This window comes from Danio aesculapii, chromosome 18 (genome assembly GCF_903798145.1).
Source record: "Danio aesculapii chromosome 18, fDanAes4.1, whole genome shotgun sequence".
NCBI classification, from domain to species: domain Eukaryota; kingdom Metazoa; phylum Chordata; class Actinopteri; order Cypriniformes; family Danionidae; genus Danio; species Danio aesculapii.
Window position 1 is genome coordinate 1,786,976 of NC_079452.1, and position 17,817 is coordinate 1,804,792.

Here is a 17,817-nt window from a genome sequence, read left to right on the forward strand (position 1 = left end):
GTCAGGCTTCTTGAATATAACATAATTATTTACATTTGTAGGGATAAGTTAGTTTCAACCCAAAGAATGACCAGTCTGTCAGATGAAGAAGAGCTGGAGTCAGAGATTCAAATAAAAAGTTTACTGAAGATAGTTTAAAGTTTCATCAGCAGAAGCCAGCTTCAACACTCGCAATGAGTTCATAGGCCGCTCTGCTTACACTCACAAATCAATAACAATTATACTCTCTACACAAGACCAGAAAGGGTGTGATTCAGGTAACAGGTTCCGATTGGTTAAAAAAAAAGATAGACAATTCTAAATATGTTCTTAAATGCGGAGTTGTATCTGAATCCAGATAGGGATGGCGACAGGAGGCTTGGGTCAAGTCGCCTGTAGACAATTAAGAGCTGGTCTCAGACCTGTAAAAATGACCCATTGCATATAAGAGACAATCTGTTATAAAAACCCAAGGTTGTTTCTTTGTACTCTCAAGTGTCTTATCAAACTAGTTAAAAACTAGTATAAACAGCATTTAGACTGCTATATTCTTACTACACAAAGTCTATCTTGAATAAAAAGGGAAATCACTTTAAACAGAATATACACATAATAACAATAATATCAAAATCACTTTAGACAGTATATACACATTATTATACAATAGGAAAACAGTTGTTTTCAATCATCCAGGCCTTCAGTTCCATTTGAGGTCTCCATGACCTCTGACCTACACTGTAAAAAATGCTGTTAAAAAATGGTCAGATTCTACAGTAAAATAATGTTTTTTCACTGAAATAGTAATATTCTGTTAAACACGGTGCATTCTGGGTAACATTTTTGTTCTCAATAAAGTAACCAACAGCAGAAAACTGTGAGTTAACAGAGTTCAGATTCAACATTTCAAGTCTGTGTTTGAAATCACACTTTGCACCCTTGTTCACTTATATGTACACTAGTTCACCTGACAGAGTTAAGCTGCGGTCACACTGGGCTTTTCCTCCCATAGACTTTCATTCATACGCATGCGAATGCGTCAGACCGGAAACGCAAGGTCATGCGTCAAGTTTTGCATGTTGCTGCGGAGCAAAGATCAAGCTTGGTGAGCTCTCAAAACATGACCTCTCCGGACAGAAATTTATAACATGGAGCAATTGCTGGCTTTTTTAAATGTCTAATCATCTTGTTTAATCCCGCCCCTTTTCGCAGCGCCGTACGAACATAATTTCGCACACACAAAGCCTAGTGTGACCATAACTTTAATAAACACTAATGAGTGAATTCAGACACTGATGAACACCTGCTCTTAATAATAACAATCACTGAAGCAAAGAGAAACAAGAAACAGTGACGTCAGTTACAACATTAAATAACATCAACCAAAATAAAACACCTTCAGTCTCAGCAGAGGATCATCAAATAACTCCACAAACAACAGCAGATACACTTATTACTGACTGCTTTGACTGCTATACCATTCTAATTGAGAACCATCAGAAATTTTTATTTTTTTTTGTCACCGTAATGGTGTGAGGGGCTGGTTTAGTTGGGCTCTTCACCCTTGAATTCATAAATTTAGACTCTCCAGCTGCTGTACTACAGAGTTTATAAAACTCTTTAATCATAGCAAAAAGCTGAAATGTCAATAGGTAGATATACCTAGTTCTGCCATGTTAAATGATTTGATGAAGGTTTTAATAACTGGCCTCATGCCATAGTCTTTATACTTCATTGTGGATATTATTTTATGAAAGCCAAGCAAAAACAGGAGAGACCTAATTCTCTTACAGAGTTAAGAAATAACATACAAAAACAGTTCAGTTAATATTAAGTCACGCTTAAACCTCATAAGTCACACCTTGCACCTCAACAATAGTAACAATTAAAATGTTTTTTGCAGCAATGCATGCTGGGTGTAGCACAGTACATAAATCCCAGCATGCATTGCGGCACAAATAAAGATGAAATATAATAGTCTTACAATTCTCTTTATTTGCGTTTGATTCTGCTGTTGTTTATGCTTAGACTTACAGTAGCCAGTTTGTGATGTTTGTGAGTTACACTGTAAATTTTTTTTTTTAATTGTCACCATTGTTGAGGTTCATACGCTGATTCTTGATGTCTCTTTGCAGGGCCGGCCTGTGGCATAGGCAGTATAGGTAAATACTAAGGGTGCTGTACATCCAGGGGGGTGCCAGAAAAGGGTGAAGAAAAAAAAAGTGCAACTTTCACTAATCCTAAAACTAGTTGGTATTATGACTTATAAAATTATACGCCCACATTATTTTACAAGCTCAACATGTCAAAATGCTCCAAACTGCCTGGTGCGCAGGGGAGGCAAAAAAGAAAAGAAGAGGAAGAAAAATGCGACAAAAACAAGTAATGTTACAATAAAGATGATTATTTTGCTGTATCCAAGCGATGATTGATAACGCCAATAACAATTAGCGTGACACACACCTGTTAACCCTCCCATATTTGCCTGCTATCACGTTTAATTTTCCCATATTTCCACCAAATGTTTAATCAATATATGAAAATTGAAAGTAGCTAACATCAATACAGAGCCGATCTCAAATGTGAATTGCAAGAGCTGGTCAAAATAATTAGCTATGCTTTCGCTTTATTTTAGCTTGAGAGCATGAATATAAAATGAATGAATATAAAAACATCTGCATTCACTTTCTTTCTAGTAAAGGTGTGCGTCGATCGTCACAACCTCTGAATTCAGTGTATCTGTATGCATGCTGACTGACGGACACGCTCCTTATAATAAACTGTTCCCAGATCAGCTTCTCTACACTTATAAAGACTACATTTATAAAGGAGCGAAAGTTTGGGATACTTTGGTGATTCGGGTGTGTGTTTAAACAGAAAAATAAACTTAAAAATATGTAAACATGTCCGTCCTGCATACTTTATTTTAAACACAACAGTTACTAAAGTAGTCAAATGCTTTCATTATAGATCTTAGCATTCCTAAAATGACACCTCTGTTATCAAACAAAACACGAGAGATTAATTTGTTGCTCTTCACTAAATAACTATAGTAACTTTAATTAATATGCAAATCCAATAAAAAGTGAAGTAGATTTTATAGGTTTATTTTATTTCTGTATAGGCCATTGCTTTTAATAGGCTAAAACTTTTATTTTATTATCAATGTTTTCTAATGTTTGCTATGTATTCTATCATTTGAAGCTATTTGTTGTCCCATATTTTATACATCCCAGTGTTGTCAAGTATGGCATAACATGGTTGCTAATCAACAAATGGCTATAATTTAATCATTTGTTGACCTTCAGGTTATTTCATTACAAAGCTGTGACTGAAATTGTAGTTTTTTGTATGTTCCGTTCTTGTTTTTTCCCTTTAGTACTTCTTCATTTGTTCATCGCTAATCCTCAATTATCATTTAATTAGTCATTTAATTAATTAATTTACTTCAGCTTTGCTCCATGTTTCTTGAACACTCAGTAGTGTGGACACTCAGAAGTGTTCAATTAAATCAGGTATTTGCTTTAGGGGTTAAAGGTGTGAGAGGTAAAAACACGGTGTAAAAATGTATTTTAACAGTAATATAATGCTAATTTAAATTATGGAGGCAGACTGTAAAAAACAGCAGATTGCTGGCAACCACAGCTGTCAGTAGCTACTGTAAAATCAAGGAAAAACAGTATTTTACTGTAAAACCTGAAGCAAATTTATTCTGTGTGTAACCATTGTGGAGGAGAGTAGGGCCAGTGTTTGAGTCAAACATGAACTATGAGCTGCTGATGTTATTTTGCATGTTTCTTTATTTAAAGACAGTGGCTGTTTAGTTGCTGATGCAGTAACAATCTCTCTGGTAATTCCAGCTTTACATGCATGTGTGCTGCTGTGAATTTTAAGATATTTGGGTTAAACTTAAACATTATTATTAGTAGTAGTAGTAGTAGTATGCTTCTAAGCATATATAGCACATTACTTCATAAACTCACAGTACAGTAGTTAGCCAATTTGAGGCAGTTCCTTTCAGTGAACAAAATGAGTTTGAGTATTATGTCTATCAATGTAGTCCAGGTATTTTTACAGCAACATACTGTAAAATAACAGTACATTGCTGGCAACTGCAGCTGCCAGTATGTTACTGTTAATTTACAGAGCAACAGCAAGATGCTGTTAATTTAGCAGTAACTTGCTGGCAACCATGCTGCCAGTAAATTACTGTTTTTTTTAACGGGACAATTTTTAACAGTGTAGTTTGGTGGCTCTTGAAAATAGAGTTAAACTAGACAGACAAATGCACTGAACATTCTTATATTAAACAATGTATTAACTTGATTCGTTAGTCAAAATCATTTCAAACTTAAACTCCTATTCAAATAATCAAATTAATAAAGTAATGAGAAAAAGGATAAACGTTGATCCATGATGGGATGGATTGGAAGGCAGAAATTCGAATCCATTACATTGTAATAGTTTCAATCTCTACAAAACACCATGTTAGTCTATAGTTTTTTATGTTACACAATACTGCCCATGAATTTAATTGAAAAACAAAATGTGACTTTATTTGATGTTGCATCAAAACATGTCATCTACTGATATGTTACCACCAAATCAGTACATTTGCAACATACCTGTCTTGACCGAACTGTTCTAATCATCATGCGATTGAGCCATTCAAACAAGGAAAATCACATCCCATAACATAAAACTCAAATTATGACAAAAGGTTTTTAATATTGCTATGTATACAAAGGTATGAAAATGTGTTTTTTTCTGATTAAAGCTTGATAAAATGGTCAAACTCAAAACATGTCATGATTCTCTATGCCATTCCCACAGGGCATTTTAACAATAAAATGCAGCACTATTTCAGTTTTGCCTCAGAGAATCCTGCCCGTCATGTACACTATTGGCATGGCAAATACTCTGTCACTGCTGCTACTTCTGCTGTTATTACATGGTTCCCTTCTGCCAGCAACAGTGCAAATATGTAGTCTGCTTGGTCAATCTGCTTTCCCTGTACTTTCTGCAGAAAGAGATATCAACATTGGAGCAATTTTCTCAATTCATAGGAATGCTTTGCTAAAGCTATATCCTTTTACTTCCAAACCAGAGCCAACAACATGTGTCAGGTCTGTATGATGCTATTATTAATTCAATTTAAATCAAACAATAAAACATTTTTAGAAGCAACTTTTATAATTTTTTGCAGTTTTATATGACTTACTTTAATTTCACAGGTTGAACTTGCGTGAATTTAAATTTGCCCAGACCTTTATTTTTGCTATTGAGGAAATAAATAACAACACACAGTTGTTGCCTGGTGTTTCTTTGGGCTATAAAATTTTTGATGCATGTAATGCTATTTCTCCGACTCTTGTCTCAGGCATGGCTTTGATAAATGGCTATGAAAACACTTTGAGTGATGCATCCTGCTCTGGACCACCTGCTGTTCAGGCTATAGTTGGAGAATCATCATCCACTCCCACAACGGCCTTGGCTTCTTTAGTTGGTCCATTCAACATACCCGTTGTAAGAAATTATATTTAACATCAGCATGATAACAAGTAGCTGATATACATGACAAACTACTGAAGCATACACCTAAAATATATGTATGTGGAGAAGGTAGAAAAAAATGGAAGATGATATACTGTTTGTTTGTTTTTTTATTTATTTTGCTTTTCTTTTCTTCTTGCAGATCAGTCATTTTGCTACATGTGCATGTCTGAGTAACAGAAAAAGATATCCCTCCTTCTTCAGAACTATACCGAGTGACTATTACCAAAGCAGAGCACTGGCTCAGCTTGTCAAGCACTTTGGCTGGACCTGGGTTGGGACAGTCAGGAGTCGCAGTGACTATGGTAATAATGGCATCACAGCATTTGAGGATGCAGCAAAACAAGAAGGGATTTGCATTGAGTACTCAGAGGCCATATTAAGAACTGATCCACAAGAACAGTTTCGAAAGACAGTGGAAGTGATCAAAAAGGGCACATCTAAGGTGGTGGTAGCCTTTATTTCATTTGGAGATTTTGCTCCCCTTGTGAAAGTAATTGCAGAAAACAACATCACAGGACTGCAGTGGGTTGGAAGTGAATCTTGGATAACATCTCGAAATCTTGCAGAAACAAAGGAATACAGTTTCCTTTCTGGAGCTGTGGGTTTTGCCATTGTAAATGCCAAACTTGTAGGTTTACAAGAGTTCCTGGTGAATGTGCACCCAGATCAAGAACCAAAAAACAAGCTTTTAAAAGAATTTTGGGAAACAGCTTTTCAATGTTCTTTCAGTAACAGTGACAGTGCTGTATGTACTGGCTCTGAGAAACTTGGAGAGTTGAAGAATGAATATACTGATGCATCAGAGCTACGGATAGAACATAAAGCGTATGCTGCAGTGTATGCAGTTGCACACACAATGCATAATGTTTTTAAAGATGTTAAAGCCTCCAGCAACAGCAAAATAGAGCTACCCACACCACAAAAGGCAATGAATGAATACATTAATTCTAGAATAAATAAATTACATTAATACTGTTGAAATAATTAAAACAATTATGTTTTTGACCTTTACTGTCAGGTCTTGCAGTATATGAGAAATTTGAGTTTCACTATGAAAACAGGTGAGAACATCTTCTTTGATGCAAGTGGTGATCCAGTGGCAAGATATGACCTTGTGAACTGGCAGACTGCTGAGGATGGAAGTCTGCAGTTTAAGCACGTGGGCATCTATGACAGCTCACTGCCTTCAGAACAACGTTTACAAGTCAATCAGGAAAACATGCTGTGGGCAGGGAAAAGTGGACTGGTACATCAATACTATAATTTTTCCATGAAGACATCTGGGAAATTTGGACAACTTATTGACTTGTTACTTAAATTTCATTGTAGTTACCATTGTCCGTGTGCACTGAGAGCTGTCAACCAGGAGCTAGAAAGGCTGTACAAAAAGGACGCCCTGTCTGCTGTTATGACTGTATTCCATGTGCAGAGGGAGAAATCAGTAACAGCACAGGTACAATTATACAAGTGAAATAACTTGGATAAAAACGATTGTAAAGTGGAGTATGTACACAGGCCACGTGATTGCTGATCCACTCTATATTCCAATAATCTTTTCTTAAAATTCTTTCACAGATTCTAGTGACTGCTTTTCATGTGATTTGGAGTACTGGTCAAATGAAAGGAAAGACAGGTGTATATTAAAAGTGGTTGAATTCCTTTCCTATGCAGAAATCATGGGCATAATTCTTTGTATTGTCTCCTTCATTGGGATGCTATTAACAGTAATGGTAACTTTTCTGTTCTATCTCCATAAAGAAACACCTATTGTCAGAGCCAACAACTCAGAGCTGAGCTTTTTGCTGCTCTTCTCACTCTCACTGTGTTTTCTCTGTTCACTCACTTTCATTGGCCGCCCCACTCAGTGGTCCTGTATGTTGCGTCACACAGCTTTTGGGATCACTTTTGTCCTCTGTATCTCCTGTATTCTGGGGAAAACAATAGTGGTGTTAATGGCCTTCAGAGCTACACTTCCAGGCAGTAATGTTATGAAATGGTTTGGGCCTCTTCAGCAAAGACTCAGCGTTGTTTCCTTAACATTAGTACAGGTTATTGTCTGTTTGCTTTGGTTAACAATATCTCCTCCTTACCCATATATGAATTTGAGCTATTACAGAGAAAAGATCATCCTAGAATGTAACTTAGGTTCAGCGTTCGGTTTCTGGGCTGTTCTGGGTTATACTGGCCTGCTATCAACCTTGTGTTTTGTTTTAGCTTTTCTTGCTCGAAAACTCCCAGATAACTTTAATGAAGCAAAGTTCATCACATTTAGTATGCTCATATTCTGTGCTGTCTGGCTTACATTTATCCCAGCATATGTAAGTTCTCCTGGAAAGTATACAGTAGCTGTGGAGATCTTTGCCATTTTAGTTTCAAGTTTTGGTTTACTATTTTGCATATTTATTCCAAAGTGTTACATCATTTTGCTGAAACCAGAGAAAAACACAAAGAAACAAATAATGAGTAAACTTTAAAGCATTTTAAACCAAAGATAATCACAAAACTGGTTAAAATACTTTTCACACTATGGAAATCAATGGTTAACATTTTTTTAGCTTCCTTTAAAATATTCTCTGTAGTGTCCAACATAATGAAAAAACTATAAAGGCTTAGAACCAATTGAGGGAAAATTTTTGTTTGAAATATTAATTCATTGATTTTATTTTCGGCTTAGTCCCTTTATTAATCTGGGGTCGCCACAGCGGAATGAACTGCCAACTTATCCAGCACGATTTTACGCAGCTGATGCCCTTCCAGCCACAACCCATCTCTGGGAACATCCATACACTCATACATACACACATACACTACGGACAATTTAGCCTACCCAATTCACCTGTACATGTCTTTGGACTGTGGGGGAAACCGGAGCACCCGGAGGAAACCCACGCGAACGCAGGGAGAACATGCAAACAACATAAGTAAGGAACACATAAGTAAACTACTAAAAATAAAATAAAACTGCCTTTTTAATTAAAACATAAAAGTAATTGAAAAAAGTTTGCAGCCTGGATGGGCTATAAAAACATTTTATATGGCTAAATCGCATATGATTTCACAATCAATGATCGCTAGCTACAGCAGCAGTACTCTATTCGGGGTTGTCTGACCCATTAGTTCTGCTCTCCACAGGGTATGGCAGGTTTTCCAGGCTAGGACGGGTCAGCACCAGACACAGTGGACTCACAGTGACCATCTCCATCACGGCATTGTTCTGGGCCTTGGTTATGTACTTGCTGTTTAAAAATGATGTTGATTTTTTGCAATTAACAGCAAATAGAAATTAATCTTTCTTACAGTTAATATCAGCATGCATCATACTTGTAATAACAAAGTTTATTTGTTAAAGCACATCTGCATATTTTGTAACTAACATTTACCCTGTCAGGACTGTATTTATTAGATTTATTTTATATTTAATATACCTCTGTCATTTTATCTGTCTATTTATTTTTCTTTCTGTTTTTCCTAGATTTTTAAAAATTATTATTATTTTCTATTTTCATGAAGGGGAACAAAGATTGTCTTGGTGTCAATTTTACCCACCAGCTGTAAAACCATTTATTCATCACAAAACTTACCCCTGTTTTCAAAGTGCAAAAAATTTCCTATAATTGTGTGTGGTTTGTACTTGGAGCTCCATCAAGCTGATCCTTAATCTTTACCAATAAATTTGTTCTTGTTACCACTTTCTATTTTTACAAAGGCTGAACAAATACCCTTCATAATATTTTACTTTACAAATGCACTTGAAAAGTCTTTTAACTCTAGCTTTGAACAGACTAAGGCAGAAGAAAATCTTCAGAAGAGGAACACAGCATGTAATGTTATTTAACTATAACTGTTGTTTAATTCCACAGATATTGTGATCTTAATTTGGTACTTTACCCATGAAAAGGAGCCTTTACCATTATTTTACCTGTCATCTACGGAATATAATGTAATAAAGATTGACTTTAGATTTTACAAAGGTGTGTGACATCTGTCTGGCTATCATTTAAAAATGTTTGAAAACTATACAATATTTTGAATTGGGTAATGATTCCTGAACAATACAATTTCCGTACCAAATTTATAAAATGAGTTACAAGATTATGTAAGAAATCCCTTTTTTTCCCAGTTTGAGGTTTTTTTAACAGTCAAACTCTTAAGGCACAACAAAACAAAATGAAACCAAACAATAAATCAGTCCAAATAAGTTTCAATATGATAGTCCAAATAGATTAAAGTTCAACATGAAAATTGTCACGTCAGCATGTGAGGTGCACTGATTCCTTCTTTAAAGTTCTTAATCACTTAGCAGATCTTCTTTAAAAAAAGTGGCATGTCTGCTTTAGAGACAGAGAAGCCTGATGTCACGAAACAACTTTTGGTTAATAAAGATTTGCTCCAGCGACAGTGTATGCAGATACACTACATTAAAAAAAGGCATGTTATTAAAAAAAAGTATTATGAATTTGTTCTGATGAAGAAGCCATGTCTCTGATCATACTTAATTTATGGATGACAGATTAACAGGCATCCAGATTAACTGAGTGCGTGAAAGTGGACATAACCAAATATATTTGAATATACAATTAATTTCACTGTTATACCTGTTTACACCAGGTAGAACAATGTGTTTTGGTAGATCAAATCTCAAAGACACATTGTTGTTTACACCTGGTGTTTTAATATGTCCATTTTGTCCACCTGGCTTTTTCTGACCTTTTGATCTATAGTGTACAAAAACGTGCATATCCGTTAAAAGCACTTTATTAATGGGCTATTTTATGAATTTAGCAATGTAAAGAAGTATCAGGAGATTATCACAGAAAAACACCATGCAAGAAAAATAGATGATGCAACACACTGAGCAACTATCCAAAGGTTTGAAAGTGGTAATCATGTTCCTGTATTTTGCTTTAGATTAGGGATGTTTATGCAAGTTGTAATGATGGTAGACTATGTGCCAACAGGAGTTGGAAACAAATACAACTTTATTTAGAATCATCACACAGGCAAGCGTCAACACAGGGACAGACGGGAGCATGCAGGTGATCCAAAGGGGTAAACGATAAACAGGTGAATGGTTGAGGCAGGTGGCAAAACAAACAGAAACAATGAAACAAACAAGGGTTTAAACACAGCAGACAATTGAAGAAACGCTTACGTGATGCTCACTACAGAGAAACAAGTCTCAGCATAGATGTGTGTGTGTCAGTGGAGTGACATAATTAAAATAATTATTAGGGCAGGATCAAAAACTGTGATGTAGCATGCATCTGCTAGCGGAGTGATGACGCATCGATTTCTCATTATCATTCACTGCTGAATTTTCTTATCCTATGAGAAGACCCTGCTTCTTAATTATTTATGACTGCACATGCTCTCCAATGACAGACCACAAACCTGCCAAGCTGTTAAGACAGCGCACGGCACGCAGTATTTAGCTGTCCATGAAGGGTCATATGTGTTTGTTACCATGATCCATGGAGTTTGTTGCATGTTTTCCCCGCGATAGTGTCAGGGCCGATACAGCCAAGCTGTTTTTTGCAGCAAGCATTTTTGTCGGGAGAGCTCTATAAGAATTGGAGAATGGTGGAATTTGTCTTTTATCAGTTGCATTCTTTACCATTCAGACACATCACCTACAGTTCTCTAAGTTTTGTAGTGGGGCATCTACAGATGTCACTACTTCACTTTGTTCCCTTTGCCTCCATTCATACCGCGGTGGCGGTAGTTGGTACGCCAGCAGCTTTTGGCCACTGGGTGGCACATTAACCACAGATTTTCAGCTTTGCCTTTTCACAATACTAAATAGACGGTTCTGTATGTGTACCTTATGCGATGTGTTCTATTAAAATATAATTTTGTTTTAGCTGTCTAAGTAATAAACATGCTTTTACATTATACTGTATGTTTTAGAAAAGATACAATACATAGTGAGAAGTATAGTCCTAGACTGCAAAAAGCAAATAAGTATTACATTTTTTTTAGCCTTTATAGTGCCCTATTAAATTGCGTTGAGGTGAAAAGAATATTTCGATTTCTTTGACCATCATGGCGATGTTATTTCCTCAAATCTTAAACAGCAATTGGTTGCTTATTTAAATGTCTAATCATCTTGTTTAATCCCGCCCCTTTTCGCAGCGCCGCACAACAGAATTTCGCACACACAAACTCTGGTGTGACTGCAGCTTTATTTAAAAGCGAAATTTACCTTACGTCTTCAAAGCTTGTGAAACAAAAAAACACAGCATATTTAATGCTTTTAATTTTTAGGTTATTTATTAAGTATATCTGTACTGTATATAGGCCTGTTGGTAAGAACAGTCTGTTCAATACAGCACAAACTGCGAAGAGAGTGAATCACCTGACATTAGGCGATTGGCGCCAGCAGCAGAAAACATTTGGATATGTTTGTAGAAAAGGCCTTTTGTACAATGCACTGATAACGTTAATAGGGATGCAATGTGTAGTAAAGTTCATTTTGTGGGAAGAAGAAGACTGGGTCGGCGATATCAGGTAAGCACAAATACTTATAAATTTTTAAGTGCTGGGCACTTGTGTGCAAGTGTGTTTCTGTGTCAGACTCTCCTCTCTCTCCCGGCTGTTCCTTCTCCTGCCCTTATACAGGTGTCTCTCCGGCCCAATTACTAGAAAATACAGGTGTTACTGATTATTTATGATTGGACCACTGACCAGCCGCCGGTGTCTCAGCTTGCTCTCCCCCCTTTTTGGGTGTTCGATCATGCCTCACCCACCACACAATGATTAACCGATTTCACTATAAAGCTGCGGTCACACTTGACTTTTTAAACGCGGGGTCATGCGTTAAGTTTCGCAGGTTGCTCCGGTGCAAAGTTCAAGCTTGGTGAACCCTGACCTGCGAAATCGCATCACTTGACTGCGTGAGACCCATCGAGGATCAAAACAGGACCTCTCTGGACAGAAATTTAAAGCATGGAGCAATCACTCGCTTTTTTAATGTCTAATCATCTTGTTTAATCCCGCCCATTTTCGCAGCGCCACATGACAGAATTTCGCACACACAAAGCCCGGTGTGACCGTAGCTTTAACCCCGCTTTTATTTATTAATTGCTTCTCAACACCGCCTTTCTGTTGCACGAAAAAAAAGCTGCTGCAAATAAACGCACGCACATTGGATTAACTATAGCAGCAAGCCATTGTCAAACTTTTCCATTTAATTTTTAGTCCAAAGACAATTTGACTATTATTTGTTTATTAATATTTGTGCTGTATTAGTTACTAATACAGTTAGTGCTGTTACAATTAGTATTGGTTACTAAGCAGCAATAAACAACACTTTAAAACATAAGCAGTTTTATTGTTATTTTCTAAACTAGTGTTTTAAATTTAATAAATGCATATAATGGTGATAACTGTAAAACCATGGTTAATATTCATTCAGACTATAATCCTACAACCAATTGTTACGCAGTTTAAAACAACATATTTTAGAAAAAGTAGTTAATGTTTGCATAGCCCATGGTTAATTTTATCCGCCCATGACCTATCCATAAATATGCAGGGTATTTTTGATTACCTGACCCGCAGATTAACGGCAGCACCTGTGGATATAGCCTAACCAATAAATGGGGTTTAAGTAAATATTCTTGTAGGCCTTTTATGATGTTCATGTATAAAAATGCATTTCTGTACGTTTGTTAATGTACAATGTTTTGTTTATGCTATACTGCTACTGCTTTTAAAAAGGAAAAATAGTCTGGGCTATATTTTGAATGAATCAAAAACAGTTATTGGTTCAGTTTGAAATTGAACTTGATAAACGGTTAATGATGAGACCTGATGTCCACAGAAATATCAGTGGGGAGTCAAGAATGCACTGCACTTCAAGCTTAAGTAATAACTCTTGAAAAAATAGATTTAGATATGAACTTTTTTCACTACAGTCATTATCCAACATTATCATGTTATCTCTTTTGTAAAAATGAAATTTTAAGTGAAGCTTGATTTAACTTTTGTTTTGGGTAGAATGAGATAGTAGAGATATGCCGTTCTGAAATATTTAACACTGCTACATTTATCAAATTATGATTTTTTTTTTTTTCTTAAAGTCGATGCAAATTGCTGAGGCGGGAGCGCAACATATATTTTTATTAATCTATTTGCTCTGAAACACTTAAAGAGCACCTATGGTAAAAAAATCTACTTTTCAAGCTGTTTGGACTGGTTATTAGTCATTTTGTTCGCGCGTCATCGCACCCATGGCGGGATACCAAACAAGGGCAAAGAGGCGGAGAGTGAGCGGATCTACAGACACCTGCTGGCACTTTGCTTAGAACTGGCAGACAGACTTTACTTTGGGAGAAACGCTTAATACTTCATTACCTGCGACTCGTTTGTGTTCTGACCACATGTGCTTGGCTGTACACTATATCAATAAAGTGTTTAGCCTTTTAAAAACACTGTAGTAATAAATTGAGCCACTAAGCATTGTTCTTATGATGTTTTTCTACAGGAGGAAAACGCGAATTACTTCCAAACACTTCAACTATAGTCTGTGTTAGTAAATGCAAGACTATTGATGAAATCCAGCACCACAGCACTGTATGACAACGGTTCAGATGACTGTTCTAGAGCCTACAGCTAATCAATCTGTCACATTCTAGAGTGCTTTATGGCTCTAAAGAAAAATATTAATGATAAATGATCTTAAATAAAACAAATACATTTATAGAGATGGTATACAAGTATATAACTTTACTCACATGGGAAACGGAGGCCACGTGAATGGTTTGTGAGCACAATTAAATGCACACAGCATGCCATATCATCTGATAATTGTAAGAAATAAGTCCAAAAGGCAGCTGACTGTGTAAAGCCACATAAAACAAAACAAAAATACGGTGAATATGCCGAGATCAGTGGCTAATCTGCCGGATTCAGCTGAGCATTTTTATGTTTGTTTTTATTTCTCTTATAATTGTTTCTTTTATTCCTGTTTATGTAAAGCACTTTGAATTGCCACTGTGTATGAAATGTGCTATATATAAATAAACTTGCCTTGCCTTGCCTTGAGGTGAAGTGACGGCGACCAGCGAGACCTAGCTGTCACTCAAGTGGCCACGCCCTTAATTATGTAAACTTAATATAACCTAATATAAAGGAAACTGATGAGTTATAAAAAAATTCCCACTCACAGTTGTCATGGAGGGTAAAAATAGCTCTATTAACCAAAATCGTTCTTTGTACCAGGCTGTAAACACCTTTTTTTCTGCTGTAAAGTTGGCCATTCTAACAGTGGGCTCAATTGCAATTTGCTCTATTATGGAGCCAGGACTAGCCGAATTTTGATGAATTGCATTTTCAGTTACTTCCGTATTGGCTTCCCGAGGGAGAGCGGGAGGTTGCCGCTTGGTTGCCAAACACAGAGTGGGCGAGCTCTTGGGTCCACCCCATTGTTACATTGGGTGGGAAGTCGAAACAAATTTTCATGTGAAGCAACACACTAAAGCTACGGTCACACTGGGCTTTGTGTGTGCGAAATTCTGTCATGCAGCGCTGCGAAAAGGGGCGGGATTAAACAAGATGATTAGATATTAAAAAAAGCGAGCGATCGCTTCATGTTTTAAATTTCTGTCCAGAGAGGTCCTGTTTTGATCCTCGATTGGTCTCACGCAGTCAAGTGATGTGATTTTGCAGGTCAGAGTTCACCAAGCTTGAACTTTGCACCGCAGCGAACTGCGAAACTTAACGTATGACCCTGCGTTTCCGGTCTGATGCATTCGCGTGCGTATGAATATAAGTCTATGGGAGGAAAAGCCCAGTGTGACCGCAGCTTCAAACGGCTGCCTGTGTTGTAGGACTCAAATGGTCCATTGCATGTTCCAAAATTGACGGAGATCTGAGTTGAAAATTAAGAAGTTTTATTTTGAATGCAAGAAGTTAGAGAATACAAGTTCTGCGCAGGAGAGGTGTAATATCAATTCAGCCCCCCTCTCTTGGGCTTTCCTTTATGCTTTTTATACTGTTTGTCGCACACTATCTAACCCCAACCCTATTGACTTATATGGTGTTGTCTTGACTGTTTGACCATTCAGCAACCAGATATTCCTCTTCCTGGTATCTGTGTATCTTCTCTTGACAGTTCACCTTTTAAGGCAGATGTTTCAGAGCACGTACACACAGCTCATACGTTCTGTCATTCTCAGACCTTTCTGCATTCTCCATCCACCCTCACCCGATAACAGGATGCGCTAGCATCCTGCAACATTTCTCTATACTTTGTGCACATAATATAGCAGTTAACCCTTTAAAGCAAAAGCCTTCATGTCTATATTTACTACGTACTTACTAACAAAGCTTAATAAAATGCTTATCCTTCAATCCATCTCTTGGCCTCTGAAAAGAGGCCACACCTCTTTAATAAACACTTAAAAAATCTCAAAATTCTTGGTCCAATATGTTCAGATGAGCTTGGGTTGAAAACCTCTGTGAGGAAAGACGCCCAAGCGGCCCTCTAGTTGGCTTATGGGCAGCCACCACATGTTCACCGGACACATTATATCAGACCATTAAGAAAAATAAAAGCAATAAACACAATCATAACAGTCAAACAATGATGGTCCTAATAAATTCCCTATAAATCAGTGTGCTCAGGCTGGACTGGGTTGAAAACCCCTGTGGGGAAAGTCACCCAGTCGGTCCCCTAATTAACATTTGGGCAACCACAACATGTCAGCTGAGTCAATCACACTGAAATTATCTAGACTACAAACATTTCAGTAATCAAAATTTAAATCTTAACAGCAAATTTCTCAAACATCAATATATAGGAAACACATAACTTGTGATGAATCAGCATCTGCAAAGAAGCACAGGTATTGGTAAAAAACAATATTTATAAGGCATATTCCTCCTCCTCCTCATTATTTCCGGAAGATACCAGCAGAGGCCTTGTGTAAGGGGGTGGAGCTCCATCTTTCTTTTCAATTGCCGTTATTATCACCCTGTTACACAATGTTCTGATTCACAGGATGCAACAGCATCCACAGGTCACTATTATGGCCACAAAGGTAGCTATAGAGATCAAAATTGATGTAAACATGGTTTTATATTTTCCAAACACACCGGTCAGCCAATCATCAAATGGGTTATTTACACCAGCGTGTTCTGCCATTGTCTTGGAGAGGGTTTTTAACCCCTCTAGGGCCCTTGTCACCAATCCATCTGGAGTGCAGCAAAAAATCTTGGAAAATGGCACAGGTCCCGCCCTTTTCCGCCAATAGCATATCTAGTGCTATTCTATTCTGTATTGCCATTAATGAGGTTGGAGCCAATTGTTCTGATAATCCTTCTACGGCATCTCGTGTCAGATTCGCCAATCTCATCACATTATAGTGCACAATTTATTCTATCCACATTTTACTTGGGGTGACAGGGAATAGGGCTGAAATTATTAGGATATTCTCAAACCCGGCAGCAATTTGACCTGCCAATTGCATTCATCAGGGACTCCTCGAAGGATCCCAATTTAGTCTATATAGGTTCGACAATTAGTAGTTAGATCAAAGCTTCTCCTTTGTCTTGTGGCTGTAATTTGGTTTTTATGTCCAATCATTTTGACTAGTGCAGCTAACCTGACCATCGCACAAACACCCTCAGTGGCATTTCCCTGTATTCTTACAAATAATCTTTTTCCTCCACAGTAATATTATAGTCCTCCCCGCGCCCAAGGTCCTATTAAATCCCCCACATTGTTGATAATCTTTTTGCACCACAAAGGGTTAATATGCTCTACCCTGACTAGCACTGTTCCGGTGGGAGTAAAATTAAAACAGGTGAAATTTCCTGGGTCTGCAGAAAATTGGCCTGTTTTTTATCTGGTCATTTATTGGTGGGAATATTTCTGCTAGAGTGTCACATCCTTTTGGTCTATACTGTCTAGTCAGATTTGTCATACACCCATATCCTTCTGGGTCATTTGTTATCAATGGGGGTGGTTCTATTCTAAGGGTTGGTCTAGCTTTTGCACATGCAACACAATCTGTCATTCCTGTTTGTTTAGCTGTGAAAATCATCCATTCTAACCACAAATTAGTTTCCCCTTATCCCGTGGCTTTCTCTAAAATATCTTCAGGGGTTTTTCCTTATTATTAAATTCTGGTCCTCCCTTTATCTTATTTTTCACAGCGTTATTGTGTTAACAGCAAGTAATATATAATCAATATCAAAGCTACAATAAAAAATGGCATGCTCAGTAAACTTATATTAACGTATAGACTGAAATGGTTATATTCTGGCCTTTAAATGTCTTTT

The 17,817-nt window shown here is 37.1% G+C and overlaps 1 protein-coding gene across 1 annotated transcript; it reads left to right on the forward strand.

The window, feature by feature from the left end:
- Positions 1–4,884: 4,884 nt before the first annotated feature.
- On the forward strand, positions 4,885–8,006 carry LOC130245546 (extracellular calcium-sensing receptor). The gene is made up of 6 exons (XM_056478272.1): positions 4,885–5,102; positions 5,211–5,502; positions 5,672–6,457; positions 6,551–6,778; positions 6,862–6,985; positions 7,108–8,006. The coding sequence occupies exons 1-6, from the start codon at positions 4,885–4,887 to the stop codon at positions 8,004–8,006; spliced, it is 2,547 nt and encodes an 848-aa protein (XP_056334247.1).
- Positions 8,007–17,817: the final 9,811 nt, after the last annotated feature.

Coding starts and splice junctions, on each gene's coding strand:
- LOC130245546 (XM_056478272.1), top strand. CDS start 4,885: ATGGCAAATACTCTGTCACTGCTGCTACTTCTGCTGTTATTACATGGT. Junction 5,503..5,671: donor GTCCATTCAACATACCCGTT/GTAAGAAATTAT, acceptor TTCTTCTTGCAG/ATCAGTCATTTTGCTACATG. Junction 6,458..6,550: donor AGCTACCCACACCACAAAAG/GCAATGAATGAA, acceptor CTTTACTGTCAG/GTCTTGCAGTATATGAGAAA.